The sequence below is a fragment of the Zophobas morio genome, unplaced genomic scaffold (genome assembly GCF_036711695.1).
Source record: "Zophobas morio isolate AGI-343-1 ecotype UQ-CSIRO unplaced genomic scaffold, CSIRO_AGI_Zmor_V1 ptg000083l, whole genome shotgun sequence".
NCBI lineage: Eukaryota > Metazoa > Arthropoda > Insecta > Coleoptera > Tenebrionidae > Zophobas > Zophobas morio.
In genome coordinates this window covers 273,679-289,280 of record NW_026972188.1, presented here as the reverse complement: position 1 = coordinate 289,280, position 15,602 = coordinate 273,679, and the positions used below count along the sequence as shown (strand labels likewise).

The following is a 15,602-nucleotide window of genomic DNA, read 5'->3' as shown; positions in this document are numbered from 1 at the left end:
CGCCCCTTCCGCTTTACAAAAGAAAGTCGTGATGGGTTATAAAACCGCAAAAACGTATATTGGTAACTAAGTAGCTACTCTAAACGAAATGATCGTGCTATCGCCTTTGCAGTTCAAATTCTTTTTCTACTTAGTAGTACTCTTACTCGGTAATTTCTTGTTTTTTAATATTAGATGCTGGCGATAATAATACAGCAAGAAACCTCCTTACTTCTGTAATACAGGTAATTATATTACGCAGTAATCTTAGCAGTTTTTCCTATAAAATTCTAATTAAACCCCAAGCTTTGCTCATTTACCCCTGAAAAGCGCCCTAGCCCAGGTGTGTGCCCTTAATCTATAAAGTGACAGTAAAGTGGACTACTAGTTACTAACCAGCATTGCATTTTCCATATAAATATAAAAAAAGATATTGCAAAACATTTATTCAACGCTTATTTATGCTTGACGGAACTGGTAGTATAAAGTCCCTAGTTTTACAAAGTTTATCTCATATTTTTTACGAGGAGTGGAAATATTTTCAAAAGAGCAATGCAACCGCTTTAATTCTTCAAATTAAAATTTTGTTGCCCGTTGTACCCGAACTAGTCAGTATATTTTTTGTCACCAGAGGGATCTATCACTAAATAGCGAAACAGGCCTTTGTTTTTTCCAAGCTTCTTTACAACTGTGGTGGTGACGAACTGGCAGTGAATAATTTTGACTCAGCTTTAAACTACTTTAGGTAGTAAAGTTAGTGCCTTACTGATTAACACTTATTACGCTTTCTTTCTGCATTCTTCAGAGAATCTTATGAAGTCTTAAACGATATTTCCTCGAGTCAAGAGATTAAAGATATCCAAGTAAGGCGCCCTCCAGAGCTAACACTGTAATCTCATGGTATCTTTTTATTAGGCGAGGTCTCTTTGCGCTATGAGCATGATTTACCTCAAGAACGGCTCCTCTGAGGCTTTATTAAAAGCACAAAATTGTTGCGATCTTGCTTATAATGTGATGTCTTCTTTCTTTTGTTTTCGCTATCGCTTAAAAAAGCTTAAATGGGGAGAGCAGATATCACCTTCCATTCAGGTGGTTGACCTAAAGCTAAAGTTAAGTGGCAGTGCTACCAGGCATGAAAGTTAGTATTTATTCGGGTTTTAAGTTAACTTCTGTAATACTGCCTTATGGGCTTCTATCTTTAGTACTTAAGAGCACTGCTTCTCTGGGATCTCTATCCGTAAATAAGTAAGTTTTTTATTAGTATAAACCGTAAAGCAACCGCTTACAAAAAAAACAGTGCTCAAATCTTATTTGAGACTTTGCTCCAGAACGATAGGTAATTTGTGGAATAAGAGCCCACTATATGTGTCAATCATGAAAAATTACTTTTCTATTTTGGTCCTTTTTTAGGGAAAATGCCTTATATTTTCTAAAATTAATTAAGGCGAAATTTAGCCATCTTATTGAGTTTTGCTCAGTTCAAATTCTACAACTGCGTTACATGCTTATAGAAGAAGAGGAGACTACCAGTTCGTTGCTTCTTTCCATTGAAAACAGTAAGTTTGTGCTTAAGTTTTAGGAGTTACCGCCAAAGTTAATGGAGGTTTATAACAGAATTAAGAGAGCAACTTTGTAGAGCCGACGGTTCTTTTCTACGTAAACTAATCAAGGAGTTGTGGACTTACGGGAAAAAAGAAATTGAAGTATTTTCTTCCTATAATCCAGTTATTGTACTTTCTGCCTAATCCTTTATATTATACTTAATATGACGTATAAAAGAGTGGCAATCTTAAAATTGGGCTGGCCGGGTAGTTCTTTTATCAATATATATAATTATCGGCTTAGTATAATACACTCCTTATAAAAAAACTTGTTTTAAACGATTTTGTCTGTTTCACATCAGTTATTTTTTGACAGTTTGAGTTATATGTTCTTCAATATTATGCATCCCTTCAAGCTTTAAATGTATTGCCGAAATTTGTAATAGCGAACTTTACAAGGATTTAGCTGGAAAAGCTTATCGGTTGCGCTATCTTTATGCATGAGATGCAATCATAAAGTTTGTCATTGTATTTGCTTCCAGTGCAATAAGCCACTGTTTTCTTCAACTAAACGACTACGAAAAGGCATTAGATTACGCCCTCGCTGCAAAAATTAAGGTAACTTACTACTACTGTAAACAATCGTCTCGTTGATGGTTAATATTCTCAACACAGGATAGAACTTATACGGAAATTACGGATTGCTTATTATATAAAATATATTTGGCTTTGGATCGTATTGAAGAAGGCAAGTACTTCTTTGCCGTTTATGAGCTTACACACAAAAGAACTTACGTCTGGTGTTGTTAACATGTCGCTATTGCCTTATTTAGAATGAGTAAAGTGACAGAATTTCTTGCTTGCTTAAGATTTTTTAATCGATTTTATACTATTTAAACTTAATGTTTTATTATAATATCCGGGTTTATTGACTACTACTGCTTACATAATGCAGCCGAAAAGTGTCTTCGAAGCGTCTTTTCTTCAACCCACAGCGAAAAAAAAAATTATTTGGCATTGTGCGCGTATTTTTCATTTCAGGTATTATTAATAAAATTAACTTTTAAAAGAGTTTTCAATAATTTTTTTTTAAATTTTATTAAAGAACCGCAATCCTATACTTACTGCTCTTGCTCTTGAAAAAATTCTAGATGGTTGTACGTAGTGGATGTTAAATAATTTTCAATAACTTAAAATGCCCCAAGATGTAGAAGCTTTGGAAGCCTGCGTTATTTTAAGGTGCCTAGTGAGACTAGGACTCGGAATACGTCCAAACGAAGAGTTGACAAATAAACTTGTTTCTTAAAATACGACTTTTTACTAAAGTAAAAAATGAGGAATTGGAACTGCAAACTAGTAACTTTTTTTGAAAGAGGTTTTACTTTTTGTTTTGCACTGTCAAGTCATGCCTGCACTTAACTTTTACATTTTTTATGCTCCCAACTAGCACACGATATTATTCGAAATAATAAAAACGACCAAGAAGCTTGGACACACAATACATTGTGGTTTTGCGAAAATTGTATGATTATATTAAGTACAGAGCTGATATTATATACATGGAGTTAAAGACAGGGTGTATTGTGGAACTAGGGTTTAACTTACTATCCTTAAGAAATTGCGTTTAACATGTTATCTTTAATGTGAAAGCTTGGAATCTGTCGCTCAGTTTGTGGGCAGAGGACCCCTCAAAAAACTCTACGCTGTGCTGCAATCTTTTTAGACTATTCAGAAAGGTTCACTTTAGTTACTGCAGGCAATTAGAAGCGTGTTAAGCTTTTGCATTTTTCGCTCGTCTTATATTACCTTTAAAGAATTATATAAGCTTCTATAGGTTCTTTTTGTTAATTTATTAAATTAATTTATGATTAATTTATAGTTATATGAAATGTTAAGTATATCTGAGCAAATCTCAAGTTCACTAAAGAATAACTTATTTTCAAGCTTCAAATTTGAATGCGTTGCATTGATCCAATATGAAAAATATAACCAAAATAACGATTCTTGTTTAGTTTCTGTAAGACGTACACTTGAAAAGTTTTTTGATGAATAACTTATTAACTTTAAGAATAAAGCAGAGCGCTATATAGGCTATGTTAGGGTAACTAACATTATAGGGGAAGCAGAGATGGGAGGCCTTTATATTTATAGTATATATATATATTGGACTTTGGTCGGTCTATAGAGGCGGTGGCGATTAAGGATTACTATACTATACTATAAGATGAGCGTTCTGCCTTATCTTTAGGCGGGCTATTAAAGTAACATAAGGAAGCTACTGTTACACTAATGACTAAAGTTAGGGTTTAGCATATTTTCAAAGAAACTCTTTATCGTGTTATTTACTTCAATTAAAAAAACTTTTCTAATACTATATACAAACTTCACAATTAGGAAAAATTTAAGGAACGTTTTCTGGAAATTAATAAAGAATTTGCTTCGCTTATAAATGAAAAGTTGGAGGTGGTCAAGCTGCTTAATTTTTTACTTTTTTTAGGCCTTAGCAGCATTACGTCATTTTATAATTTGAAAGGTACCAGATTCTGTAAAGAATGACATGCTTTACTTGGAATTTTGTGGATTTGTTTTTTTTGATAGCGAAGGAGCAATAAGAAAAATTGAGGTAAAAAAACAACCAGTATCTGTCGAAAATATATTAACTTATATTACTACAAGTAGTTTCTCTTATATGTGATTATAGTTCTTTTGTATACTTTGGGTTTTCTTAGTGTAAAAAATACAATAAAAACCTTGTATTATGCTAGACCCAACATCCCGATAAATAAGACCATAAACCTTATATACTAGGAAAGAACTAAACGCATTTTATAATATTGTAGAGAACAACACCTACTAAGAATCTCACGATTAAAGTATTTCTATTTTGTAATCATAAGCAACCTTTTTAAAAATTTAAAGAACGTTTATCGGCGTCCATGTTGGCGTGAACGTTTTTCCTTTTTACAAAACAGTTTCTCCAAAATTGTCAATATCTCTAAAAAGTTTGATCATCTTTTAAAACTATTATTATAAAAAAATTTTTTTTTTGGCGTAATAAATACACCGATATTAAAATGTTGGCCTAGGGTACCCTCACCATCGATTGTTTCTGTTTAAGCACAGTTTTACGCTATTCTTTGCCTTCACTACTGTTTTTTTTCATAAGACAACATTAGTCTTCGAAAATCATATCATTAAATATTTATATAAACTATGCACCAAGCAAGAGTGTATGTGGTTATACAGTCTTACTTACACTTGTAACAATTAGGAGTTAGCAAGCAAGGATGACTGCGCTAGTTATCTCCTGTCGATGGCCAGTACCTTATGTTTATAGCATCATTGTAGCGTTACCTATTACATCTTCGCAGGTGCTGCAAAAGAAGCCCAAAATGTGAAGGGTATTTTTTTTGCAAATAAAATATATATAAAACCTGATGGAAAGGTAGTTGCAATCTTTGCATTAGAAAAAACTCTTAAGCAACCTATAACGTTAAACGACGGCAGCTTTCTCCTTCAGGTATTAGTATTACAAAGTAGTAACCGTATTTTTACTTAGTTTTTCTAAAGAACCTTTTTAATTATTGGTTTAAAAGGCTTACCGGGAATTGATTGATATCAAGTTGGCCTCGAAAGAGTATTCTATGGCAGAGGAGTTAATTATGAAAGTTCAGGAGCTCCTTAATAATACAGCTTTTGTACGTAGAAGTATTTCATATTGTAAATCACTACCTCAATGTATGCAGGTTTTTCCCGAAATTGAGGTCCAGTGGCTACTCACAAAGGCTTGGAATACCGGAGTTCAGTTTTATAGGCAGCTTTATATATTGTCCATTTGTAAAGGAGTTCTTACAGTCTGTAATTCTTAGCTCATTAGAGTTCAAGCTTGCCGAGTCTTGGTGTCGCCTCGCTCTTTCTCTAGTCGAAAATTTAAAAACTTTGAAGCATAATTACCAAGACCAAGTCCTCTTTCTTTTGCACTATAATATATTGTACCGGCTTAAACGTTTCTTTCGTCTAGCTTAACACCTACTTTGCTAAAATTATCAACGCCAAATTTGAAGTGTAAGATTACAGCTCTTACTTTAATAAAGGCTTATAGACTTCATCAGAGTAAATATATATTTAAGTAGTGAGGGAACAATTAAAATTCAGATATGGTTTTTTTACAGCTTATTTTACTGCTTTGCAGTAGCATTTACGTAGTGATACGAAGCTAAATCCACTTGCCTTATTTGAGGCTAAAGTTTTGTGTGCACAAGGCTACCGCCAGTATGGACAGAAACCCCCCAGGGGCTGCAATTTTAAAATTTTATTAGTTGGTTTCTTGCATTTTTGTAGTTCTCTTCCTTCTCGTCTAATATAAAAACTATGGGGTCTAAAGTAATAGCGAAATTAATTACGAGATCAGTTTTACAAATTTTATAGAGTTATACGTCAGATATACACAAGAAGGGGGCCACCTACTTCTGAAATCAATTTAAACATTACTTTGCTTGTCGAGCATTTATTTATTTATAAATGACAGTCCCTGGCCCCTGGTGCTCGATCGAGTCAAAAATCTTCGAATACTCGAGCTCAAAATGAGTAGTGACCGCAGACTTATTACACAGTACCTTTCAATCGAAACGGTCTCATTATTATCTTAAAATTAACAAACAAAAACTGGCGCTTCCGCGCGTGAAGTGGGAGGCGTTAGTGTGCCCCACCCCATGGCTCGTAAATAGGTTCGCTCGCCAGCAGGCAATTTGTGTGCCTGACTAGCCTATCGTAAAGGGCATTGGCATTACTTTGGAAGACGACGTCTAAAGGGTATAACTGAAGGCCCCGGTGAAAGGCTTCATTTCGCATAAACCACAACTCGTTTGTCTTTGTAATCATTCGCAGTTAAATTTGTTCTGTCGCACTTCAAGTGCCGACGCTATTGCAGTGGAGTCGTAGGCCCAAGCAGCAGACGCGTATGTCATTTTTGGCTGGATGTAAGACATAGACATATACAATTGCCGTTTGTTTGGTAGGGAAAACTTGCTCTTGTCGCATTATAAAGGGTAAAGCTCCTTGGTTGCTGCCTTTACCTTCGCCACTACATAGTCCACGTGCGGCTGCCAGGAAAGTTCGTTGTCAGTGATGACCCCAGTATTTCGCTAGAGCATATCACGCAATCCCACGTCATCAAAGGTTAAGGGCCCAACAACGGAACGCAGTTCTTAGTAGTTAAAAGGCGCATTTATAGAAGCTTTCCAATGAACGCCTCAGCCAGTAGGGGCGTCAAGATAGCGCTGTAGATGCTTGCATAGCAAGGGGGGAGACTTCGACGATGAGTAAACGGCCGTATCATCGGTGTAAAGGGTGACTAGTGCGTGCGGATTTGACGGCAAGGGCAAAAAAAAAAGTCGCTCACATAAATTGCAAATAAAAGGGGAGAGAAGTGATCCCTGAGGGGCCTCTGCTGTCAGAGATCGCAGCGGTGTCTGTGTACCTCTCATGCGCACGCTGAAGAAGCAAACATTTATAAATAACTTCAGCACATTGTAAATGCCATGAAAATCGGATAAAGAGCGCAATTTATGCAGCAGCCCTTCATGGCAAACTTAATCAAATGCTTTTTCAACGTGAAGACAGCGTTTGTTACTTTCTTAAAGTTAAAAGCGAGTATTAAATTCAGTTAAGCGGAGGGGCTGCTGGGTCTTTGAGTCCCTTATCTGAAATTCCGGCAAGGGATGTGCCGAAGTTGTGAAAGACCTCTTTATGACGGCGCAGTAAAAAGGCCTCACCCACTTTGCCTACCCGCTGACAGGAGACTGACAAGTCAGTACTTGCTAGTTGCTGATACCGGTTTAAAAGTCCTTGGGGCATCACAACAGTCACCGTCTTCTATCGGTTCGGAAAAGCTCCAAAAAACCATCGCAGATTTTACTAGGAGGTACAGATCATGTATCCATATTAACGGCATCGTCAGCAATCTCAGTAGCATCAGGGCCGTTGTCGAGCATTTGCAGAGGGTAGAGTTGCTTATACCCGTTTATTTAAGCGCACATTTCGGAATATCACGAACCTTCTGGAATTTTTCGTGGACTTAAAAACATTACTAATGCATACCTTAAAAATCCAACTAAAATAGTTAGACCTCAAAGTTAACGTGTAAATCAGTCAAATATTGGGTGCCATAGAAAGTGGTTTAATTGGATGTGATGTGAAACCTTATAAGAAATTTTTTTACAAGCAGTATAACTGTGACGGTTAGCAAGAGATTAAGACTGACCAGTATACGAAATAGGAAGATGCGCATTCTTAGTGTACAAGTTTTTGTCTTTCTAATTATCCTATACATAAGTACGAATCGGTCAGAAGCTTTAGTCCTCGGGTGCAAATGAAAGCTAACTTAATAACTTCACCTTTATTTTCTCCATTTGTACCCTGTTAGGAGCATAATATTATACATGAACCATGGTTCTTAGAGATGCTCTCAAAACTTAATATAAAATGCCTTATTGAAGGATGGGGACGTCCAGGGAGAGGGGCATAGATTGGAAGTAAACGGAATTCAGTAGCTTTAATAGCGCCAAGGACATTTTTTAAAAAAAAAATAAGTAATCAAAAGGTATTTTACTTCTTATCATAACATAAAATGGACGGGTTAAGTGGGTGGGCTATAATAGCAACAATAACAAATATTAATATTATAATTATATTACAGTTAATGAATAGAATAGTAATTATATTAATAAATACAATAATAATAAATAAAATTATTATATTTACAGAAAAATTAATTACTTCTTAATTATAATAGTAATATTAATGAATATAATTTAAAATATAATAATATTTTCTTCTTTTGATATAATCGTTATATAAATAATTTTATTATTAACTATACAAAATATCTTAGTGTTTTTAACAAATAAAAATATAAAAAGTTTATAGAATATTTTTTAATATTTACTTTTAAATTTCTAAAATACAATAATAATCTTAAAAATTTATTTAATATTAAAAAATAAAAACGTAAATGCTCCATTTGAATATTAAAAAGCATGTTGCTAACTGCTTGATAGCATCTGATCCCAAGAAGAACACATTGAAAGGTTTTCTAAGAATTTCAGATTCGATAAATTTAAGGTCAACTGAGGAAGTGTAATTTTAATAAACAAAGTTAGAGGTTAATGAAGAAAACCCCTGAAAAAGAAATCAGATAAGCTAATTGTAAACAAACAGTACTCAAATTTTGAAAACCAACAGATTCACTTAGCTTCTTATAAGTTTGGAATTAATGTAGTTAAATATTGTTAAAAATGCGTTATTATCGACATTTTTAATAGCCTTTTAAAAAAAAAGGCAATGTGTAATTGGGAAAACCGATATGAACTAAACTTAAGAAAGCTATGGAAGTGTGGAAAAAGAAATTGTGTGTTGTTCATGTCCAGAGCAAGCATGAATTAAATAGTGCAAACAGAAGATAAAAGTCATTAGCTTGTGTGTGGGATGGTTAAGTTCATTACATAGTATTTGGCAGTCCTAAATTTTTCATTGATCCCAGATGGAACCCAAAATCTCGGTTGGGGAATCTTAAGCAGTTGCGAATAATTACGCACAATTAACAACCCGAACCAATTGTATTTGAAGAAAACCTTTAGATTTATCGGGCAATGTTCACATCGCCACCCGCGTGAAAATTTCCCCAGGAGCGGACGAAATTTCTATAAAACATAGAGTAATATACTATCCAGAGCTACAGAAACTCCTTTCATTGGCGAACCTTTCGTCGGCATTACATCTTTATTGTTAAAAACTACACATTCCCAAAAAATGAAAACTGAGAGGCTACACGTTGATTTTTAATCAATAGTTAAATGATGGTTTAATTTGGCTACAATAGGGGAAACTGAAGACGAATACGTTCAAGAATAGTCTATGTGAACGTGGGTTTAATCGCACCCAATTGTGGGGAGTCCTCTTTAGGAGTTGCGTTTTTCGACGGTCTACATGACCTTCCACTCTTAAAACTTTTCTCTTTAATATATTCCCTAAGCTGTTACCGCCTACAAAATACCCCTTTTTTTAAGTTTCCATCTTTCACAAATTGGAAACTACAAATGTTTGCCTTACCGCCGAGTCCACTATTATCACTTCCAACATCTCTCTTTTAAAATAGACAATTAAAACTCAATAAATTTTTAGTAAGCCTTAACAGCTCAGTTATACAGTTTATAGCCTATAAACTGAACCCTTTAAGCCATCAGATGCATTATTTTTTAAGAGATCCCATACATCCTGTTTCTCCGAATTATAAAGCAGCGCACTCAGGTGCGTATAAGATGTTTTATATGTAAAGGGCTTTTAAAAAGTTTTCGTTAAAATCCTGAGACGAAAGAAATATATCGTGATAATGCATCTTAATGTAGTTAAATAAACCCGGGTGTTGCAACGTTGTTAATAGTATCCTTTAGAGGCCATAAAAAAATACTAAATGCTTGTGGAGCATAAGCTCCCTTTTGTTTGTTTATGTTGCAACTGGTTTTATTTTGGCATTAAAATTCTTTAACTGGCGAATTAAACACACAACCTTCAAAGACCAAATTAGAGAGCCAAGTCGGTGGAAATCGAATCCACGACAACAAGTTTATTTTCTTTTAACCTCTGAGCTACGATGACAAGTCTTAACTGAGGTTTGATGGATTTACGTTGTTAACCAATTGGGCCTTTCACAGCAAAATTTTACTTCGAAACTCGAAAAATCCATAATGTATGCTAACGATTGTCCGCCTTTTTATCTACTCTCTTAATTAGAAAAGGTTGTCGGACGTTATAATTATTGAAAGTCTGCACTGCTTTACGATGAGTATTTGCATTACTCCTAACTTTTATATTATTTTTAAAAAAAAGGCAGCTTTAGAAGGTTAGAGATATCTTGGTTCCAATTTTTATTTGAAAAGAAAAACTACTATCATTTGGTAAGGTGTAAAGTGTTTCACGAAAACCTTTAAAATTCTTTGTGTACCTTTACAATTCATTTCACAAACGTGTAGTGGAAAGAAAAGGTCACATAACCTTTTTAAAGAGGGCCTTAAGCGGTTATTTAGCAATATATCTACGTAGTGTGCTATTGCTTAACGGCCCTTTGGGTCCCAAAGTTAAGCGCACTTTTTTAAAAATAAAGTTAAAAAAACGTGTCTATGTTTGTTTTGTGTAAGTCTCTTTTTATATCAAAATTATAAGTAAAGAAAAGAATGTGGATGCTCTAGTATTCCTAAGGAGCACTTGAATTTTGAAAGGTATTTTTTTGTAACATAGGCAAAAATTTCAATTCTTAAACTTGGAACTTATGCATATACACTTTTATCTTAATTCACTTAAAAGTGATTTATCATGTATCGACCTGTCATAAATGTTTGACAGAGAACGTCTACAAGAACCTACCGAAGATATAAAACTTCTTGACACTTGACTACTTGAAAACAAAAAAAGTAATTTAAATTAAAAGCTCACTATGGAGCCGAATAAGTTATCCTCTTGGCCCTGTTTTTAGAACGCAAAATATTAGTAAGAATTAAAGTTAAGAATTAAAGTATACAAATTTTTTTCCGTTTAAGATGCATCTTGATACCTCCGTAATTTTACGCTAAAATATAACCGTGAAATTTAATAACTCGCCTGCTATTTTCTTAGAAAGCTAAAAAAGTAGATTACTGAACCCGATGCACAAAGAAACAATTCGTTATCAAGTGAAGTCTATAAAAATCCTCGTGTAAGAAAGGAGAAATTTAAGCAGGTTTGTCTCACTTACATTATAAAGTTACAGACTAAACAATTTCTTATAAATATAGTATTACTTTGTAACTATAAAATACTAACATTAAAAAAACTATAGAAGCTATCTTCTTTACAGTATAGCGCCTAACTTTAAACCTATATATATAACGATCATATTGCTTGAGATTTGCCAGATATGGTAATAGCCTGTATGTGTAAAGAATTTAGCTCTAGTGTAGACTAAACTTTTTTATAAACTGAATACAATAATAGATATAATTTATTAACTACAGTGCGAATAACCGAAGTGTGTAAGACTGACATGTAAGTAACTAAAAAGGTGGGGTTTCGAATCTCTGGCTCAACACAGTACAATATACTCATGCACTCACATGATCATGAGTTTTTTGTAGACCATTGATTGCGGCAACCCTGTAAGCTTCTGCCATGGTGGGGTAGTTAAAGACGGCGTCCCGAAAGTATTCAATGGGGCACTTGGCGTCCATAGCAACCTGCCCAATATGGATTATCTCGGTAGCTCTAGCAGTGTAATAGCAAAGATAAAAATTGCTCGCCGATCAATAAAACGTTTTCGTACCCCTCTCCTATGCAATGAACGCCAAGTATCTCGTGAGTGCGAGTGTCAAAGAGAATTTTTAGTAGCCCGTAGCCGCCACCCAGCATTTGCCCCTAGAAGGTAAATATATCTTTATGGAAACAAAAAAGAAAGATAACCCCGTGCCTTAGCTAATTCCTTGTAACGAGCTATACCCACTTCATAAGACATTCTCATAGCTGTCAGAGACTCTTCACTATAGCCTATAAATATAAAATAGTATGCGAAATGAGGTACCCCAATTAAGAATGAGGACCAATAAGAGAGATCTCTGGGATGGTGTATATCCCGAAAGGAAACTGCTTTATCCCTTTATAACCTTCTGGAAAACTATTTTTATCAAACATGTGGCATGAGGCTAAGCGTCCTTGCTCCATGCTAGTAGAGGCAAGTGCAGGAAAGCCGATGCAATCTCCTAGAAGCGGAACACAAGAGAATAGGGCAGAAGGGTTTCGTTTTATAATAAAGCAAGGGACCGGCAGCGTAAATATGAGGAAGTGTTGTTTGGTAGTACTGGTTTACTTGTATCAGCCCTCGTTCATTTGGCTGTATGCCAATGGACACTAAGCCCAGGGTGTCTGTGTTGCCCTAGTAAAGGGGAGAGCTTTATATAATTTTAAAAGATTTAAAAACTGTACTTGTCTGCCAACTGTGTACAATAGAGCATCCCCATGAACAACCTTTCCAGTTTCTAAAAAGACGGAAAGGCGCTTACCACCCTGCAAAAAGAGCAAAGTGGTATTTAGCAGGTTTATGGGTAACATTTAAATAGAACCGTTTTACTAGAAAAAACTTTCACAGAGCTAATCCTTTCGTTCAGCAGAAACCGAGTGCTCTGTTGACGCATCACGTGACATAAACCTTCAACTATTTCCCTGTCAGCAAAGCCTAAAACATTTTCTTTCTCTTCAATAACGGTAACACGGCTGCCGGGGATAATGGAAAGCATAGAAGCATACTCCATTCCTTTCGCAAACACTAGTAAAACACGAAAAACCAAAACTACATAAGTTTATACCTATTACACCACCACCCGCAACTATAAGATCACGAGGAACCCTCCACTCGCCTCTTAAAAGCTTTGCCGAAGAATATTTGAGTTAAAAAAAAAGGAAAAGACTGCAGAAAAAAAACTTGGTCAGAGTCAAAGCAGAGCTTCCCGTCAAAAGGCAAATCCGCTCGGCGAACAGGGCGGGTTCCCGTGGCTATCAAAAAGTGATCTAATATTTGCCCAATAAAAAAAAAGTTCCATAGCTGTAAGATGATTTTACCCGCTGAGATTAGCTTACTAGCAAGAGGTGCGTCTTCAAGCTCCAGCTCAACGGTGTACTGATCAAGAAATCTGAAAGAAGTAACGGTAATCTACACAGTGACGTGGCCTTGTGAGTGTGTACTTCGCTCGTCCTTTAAAAGTTTGTATGTCATTTCGTTGGAGTTGATCCCGAACCACTCGAGTCTCTCCTTCTTCAACAAAAGTAACCCGGCGAAGAATATCACTAACAGTCAGGTTGCCCGCAAAGTAAGGTTTACCGTAAAATCCTGTAAATTTCGGTTTATCAGACTTTCATGAAAGTTTCCTTAAACACCGTACCTTGATCTCGAAAACTAGTGAGATGCAAGACAGCCTCACGGAAGGTTTTGGAGGGAATAGTCCCCGTATGGACACAGACACCGCCAAGCATATTATTCTATGTTTGCAAGAGTTTCATAAGTACGGGGGAAATTAGTAAAGTATATAATAGAATGTAATTACAAAAATATTACTTTATCAACTAGTGCTACACTTTTATTCCTTTTTGCCGCATCAATGGCGCATTTCTGTGCAGCGGGGCCTATTATCAGTTACAAAGTAATAACAGAACAAAATCCTGAAAGCGCACTTGAATAAAGATCAAATACTGACACATTTTAATATTCTCTTAAGATGCATTTAATTTATAAAAAGATTATAATAGACAATATTCGTTGTTAAACCTCTCAACTAAGAATATTTCCCTAAATCTGTAATTATTAAATTAACAAGATAAGTGCAAAGCAAAACTTAGAAAGAGATCCCCTCCGCCTCCACGGTAAAATACTTCAAAAATATTGTCATAAATTATTTAAAAGTACCATATTTTGTATAAAAAAATAAATCATGCTACTGGACGTATGCCTTTATATAAACTATTTACTTTGGTAAATAATAACTATTACCAAAATTTTTAAATATGAAATATAATAAAAGATGGGTAACCGCTTCCAATAACTACAAGATCGTAGTGGCCAATTCCCGAGCTACCATTGCTGGTAGAAAAGTTGCAAAAGTAAGTAGTTCTGAGAGAAAAAGTTTGCAAATAAGAAGGGTGATTTTCAAAATACCACAGGGGAACAATAGGAATCTACGGCCAAAAGTATGAAGAAATAGACGAATAACAGAGAAAGGCTAAATGCTTACAAGCACCTTCTAAGCGATCGATAGCCCCAGCAGCCAACAACTCTGTAACGCTTTAACAAGCACATCGAAAGATCAATGATCGGTGAAATTGTCGCTGAATATAATATTTTAAAATCAGCTAATACACGTGTAAACATAAAACTAATGTCAGTGGGAGGTGGTTAGGGTTTTATAAGTAAAGATCATGATTAGTAGAAGTAAAATATTGTCTAACCCAAAAAAATATGAAAGTTAATTAGGAAAACAAGAATACTGATTGGCTATAAGAAACTGAAAAATAAATTTATATAATAAGGAGAACTAACTTATAAAGACCTTTTTTAGTACCAAAAAACCTTTAACAACACAGATAAGATATAACCTGCCTAAGATATACAGATAGAGCAGAATTTATACCCTTTTTGGTCTCAGGTGCAGAAAAGAAAAAACTTGCAAAGGCTCAATCCGCCTCGTTACATACTTAAAAGAATACACATGGTGATCACTAATAAGAACTCAGTCTCAATCGACTTCATTAAAGTTCAAAGGATCAACTCCTTAAAGTAGTAGCAAGATCGTGTAAGCAGATTAAGTCACTCTATTTGCAAAGCTTTAAACCTTGATTTATACTCATATTTGATCTCTTTCATAGTTAGATACTTAAGTCTGCCGAAGCTTACTAATAGATTCGAGACATAGTCTAAAAATTTTGCGGAGAAAAAGATAACTTGTATATACTAGGAACTAACTAATCAATGAAAATAATATAACACTCTCATCGAGAAATTGATTATTATAGTTATGTTTCCTTTCATTTCTGACATTAAAATCTTTGCTTTTGAGGATTAAGAGTTCAAGGTAGGGCTTTCAAGTCTGGACCAATCAGCTTCTCGTTTTTTGTAAAAATGTACGATATTGTGGCCTCGATCAATAACTTCGCTTCCTGCTTTAAAAATTGGCAATTTCTTATTGTTTTATTTAAATTTAGGTTTGTTAAAAGCGTTTTTGCGAAACATAGTTAAAATTTTATAGGGCATTTTGTATAATTTTGATAGCCTTATAAATTAAGATCTACATCTTTTTGTTTATAAAAACTTTTTACTAAGTAATGTCCAATTTTTGTAACCTAATAAGGCACCTTATTTTATTTTTGAAGTACTTTATCGTAAAATTTAATGCGTTAACCCTCAAAAGAAGATTTACTAGAATACTTTTACCAATGGATATTCCAAAGGTGACGCAACAGAGCATATTCAATAAGATAGAGTGTATAAATTTATTAATGAGGTTTCACAAT

General features: G+C 34.7%; 3 protein-coding genes across 4 annotated transcripts; 2 read left to right on the top strand and 1 right to left on the bottom strand.

Moving 5' to 3' along the window:
• The first annotated feature begins 977 nt into the window (after positions 1–977).
• LOC135144138 (uncharacterized) lies at positions 978–3,481 on the top strand. Of its 2 annotated transcripts, none has more exons than XM_064076132.1 (15): positions 978–1,117; positions 1,182–1,224; positions 1,277–1,315; positions 1,390–1,535; positions 1,594–1,682; positions 1,759–1,787; positions 1,937–2,002; positions 2,063–2,138; positions 2,196–2,268; positions 2,476–2,561; positions 2,626–2,674; positions 2,726–2,801; positions 2,858–2,895; positions 2,968–3,256; positions 3,400–3,481. In XM_064076132.1, the coding sequence occupies exons 1-14, from the start codon at positions 994–996 to the stop codon at positions 3,087–3,089; spliced, it is 1,056 nt and encodes a 351-aa protein (XP_063932202.1). In that variant the 5' UTR covers positions 978–993; the 3' UTR covers positions 3,090–3,256; positions 3,400–3,481. The 2 variants fall into 2 exon arrangements, with proteins under 2 accessions (XP_063932202.1, XP_063932201.1); XM_064076131.1 differs by having other exon boundaries at positions 2,626–2,677.
• Positions 3,482–4,904: 1,423 nt separating this feature from the next.
• LOC135144145 (testis-expressed protein 11-like) lies at positions 4,905–5,618 on the top strand. Its single transcript, XM_064076137.1, has 6 exons — positions 4,905–4,921; positions 4,970–5,040; positions 5,117–5,218; positions 5,267–5,334; positions 5,390–5,483; positions 5,542–5,618. Exons 3-6 carry the CDS (start codon positions 5,165–5,167, stop codon positions 5,587–5,589), a joined length of 264 nt encoding a protein of 87 aa, XP_063932207.1. The 5' UTR covers positions 4,905–4,921; positions 4,970–5,040; positions 5,117–5,164; the 3' UTR covers positions 5,590–5,618.
• Positions 5,619–11,589: 5,971 nt separating this feature from the next.
• Positions 11,590–14,391, bottom strand: LOC135144122 (soluble pyridine nucleotide transhydrogenase-like). Its single transcript, XM_064076115.1, has 15 exons — positions 14,327–14,391; positions 14,126–14,205; positions 13,654–13,721; positions 13,481–13,577; positions 13,284–13,428; positions 13,161–13,231; positions 13,024–13,109; positions 12,908–12,968; positions 12,665–12,855; positions 12,528–12,608; positions 12,366–12,477; positions 12,146–12,304; positions 12,016–12,092; positions 11,872–11,963; positions 11,590–11,813 (listed from the first exon to the last, which is right to left on the bottom strand). Exons 1-15 carry the CDS (start codon positions 14,389–14,391, stop codon positions 11,654–11,656), a joined length of 1,545 nt encoding a protein of 514 aa, XP_063932185.1. The 3' UTR covers positions 11,590–11,653.
• Between the last annotated feature and the right edge of the window lie 1,211 nt (positions 14,392–15,602).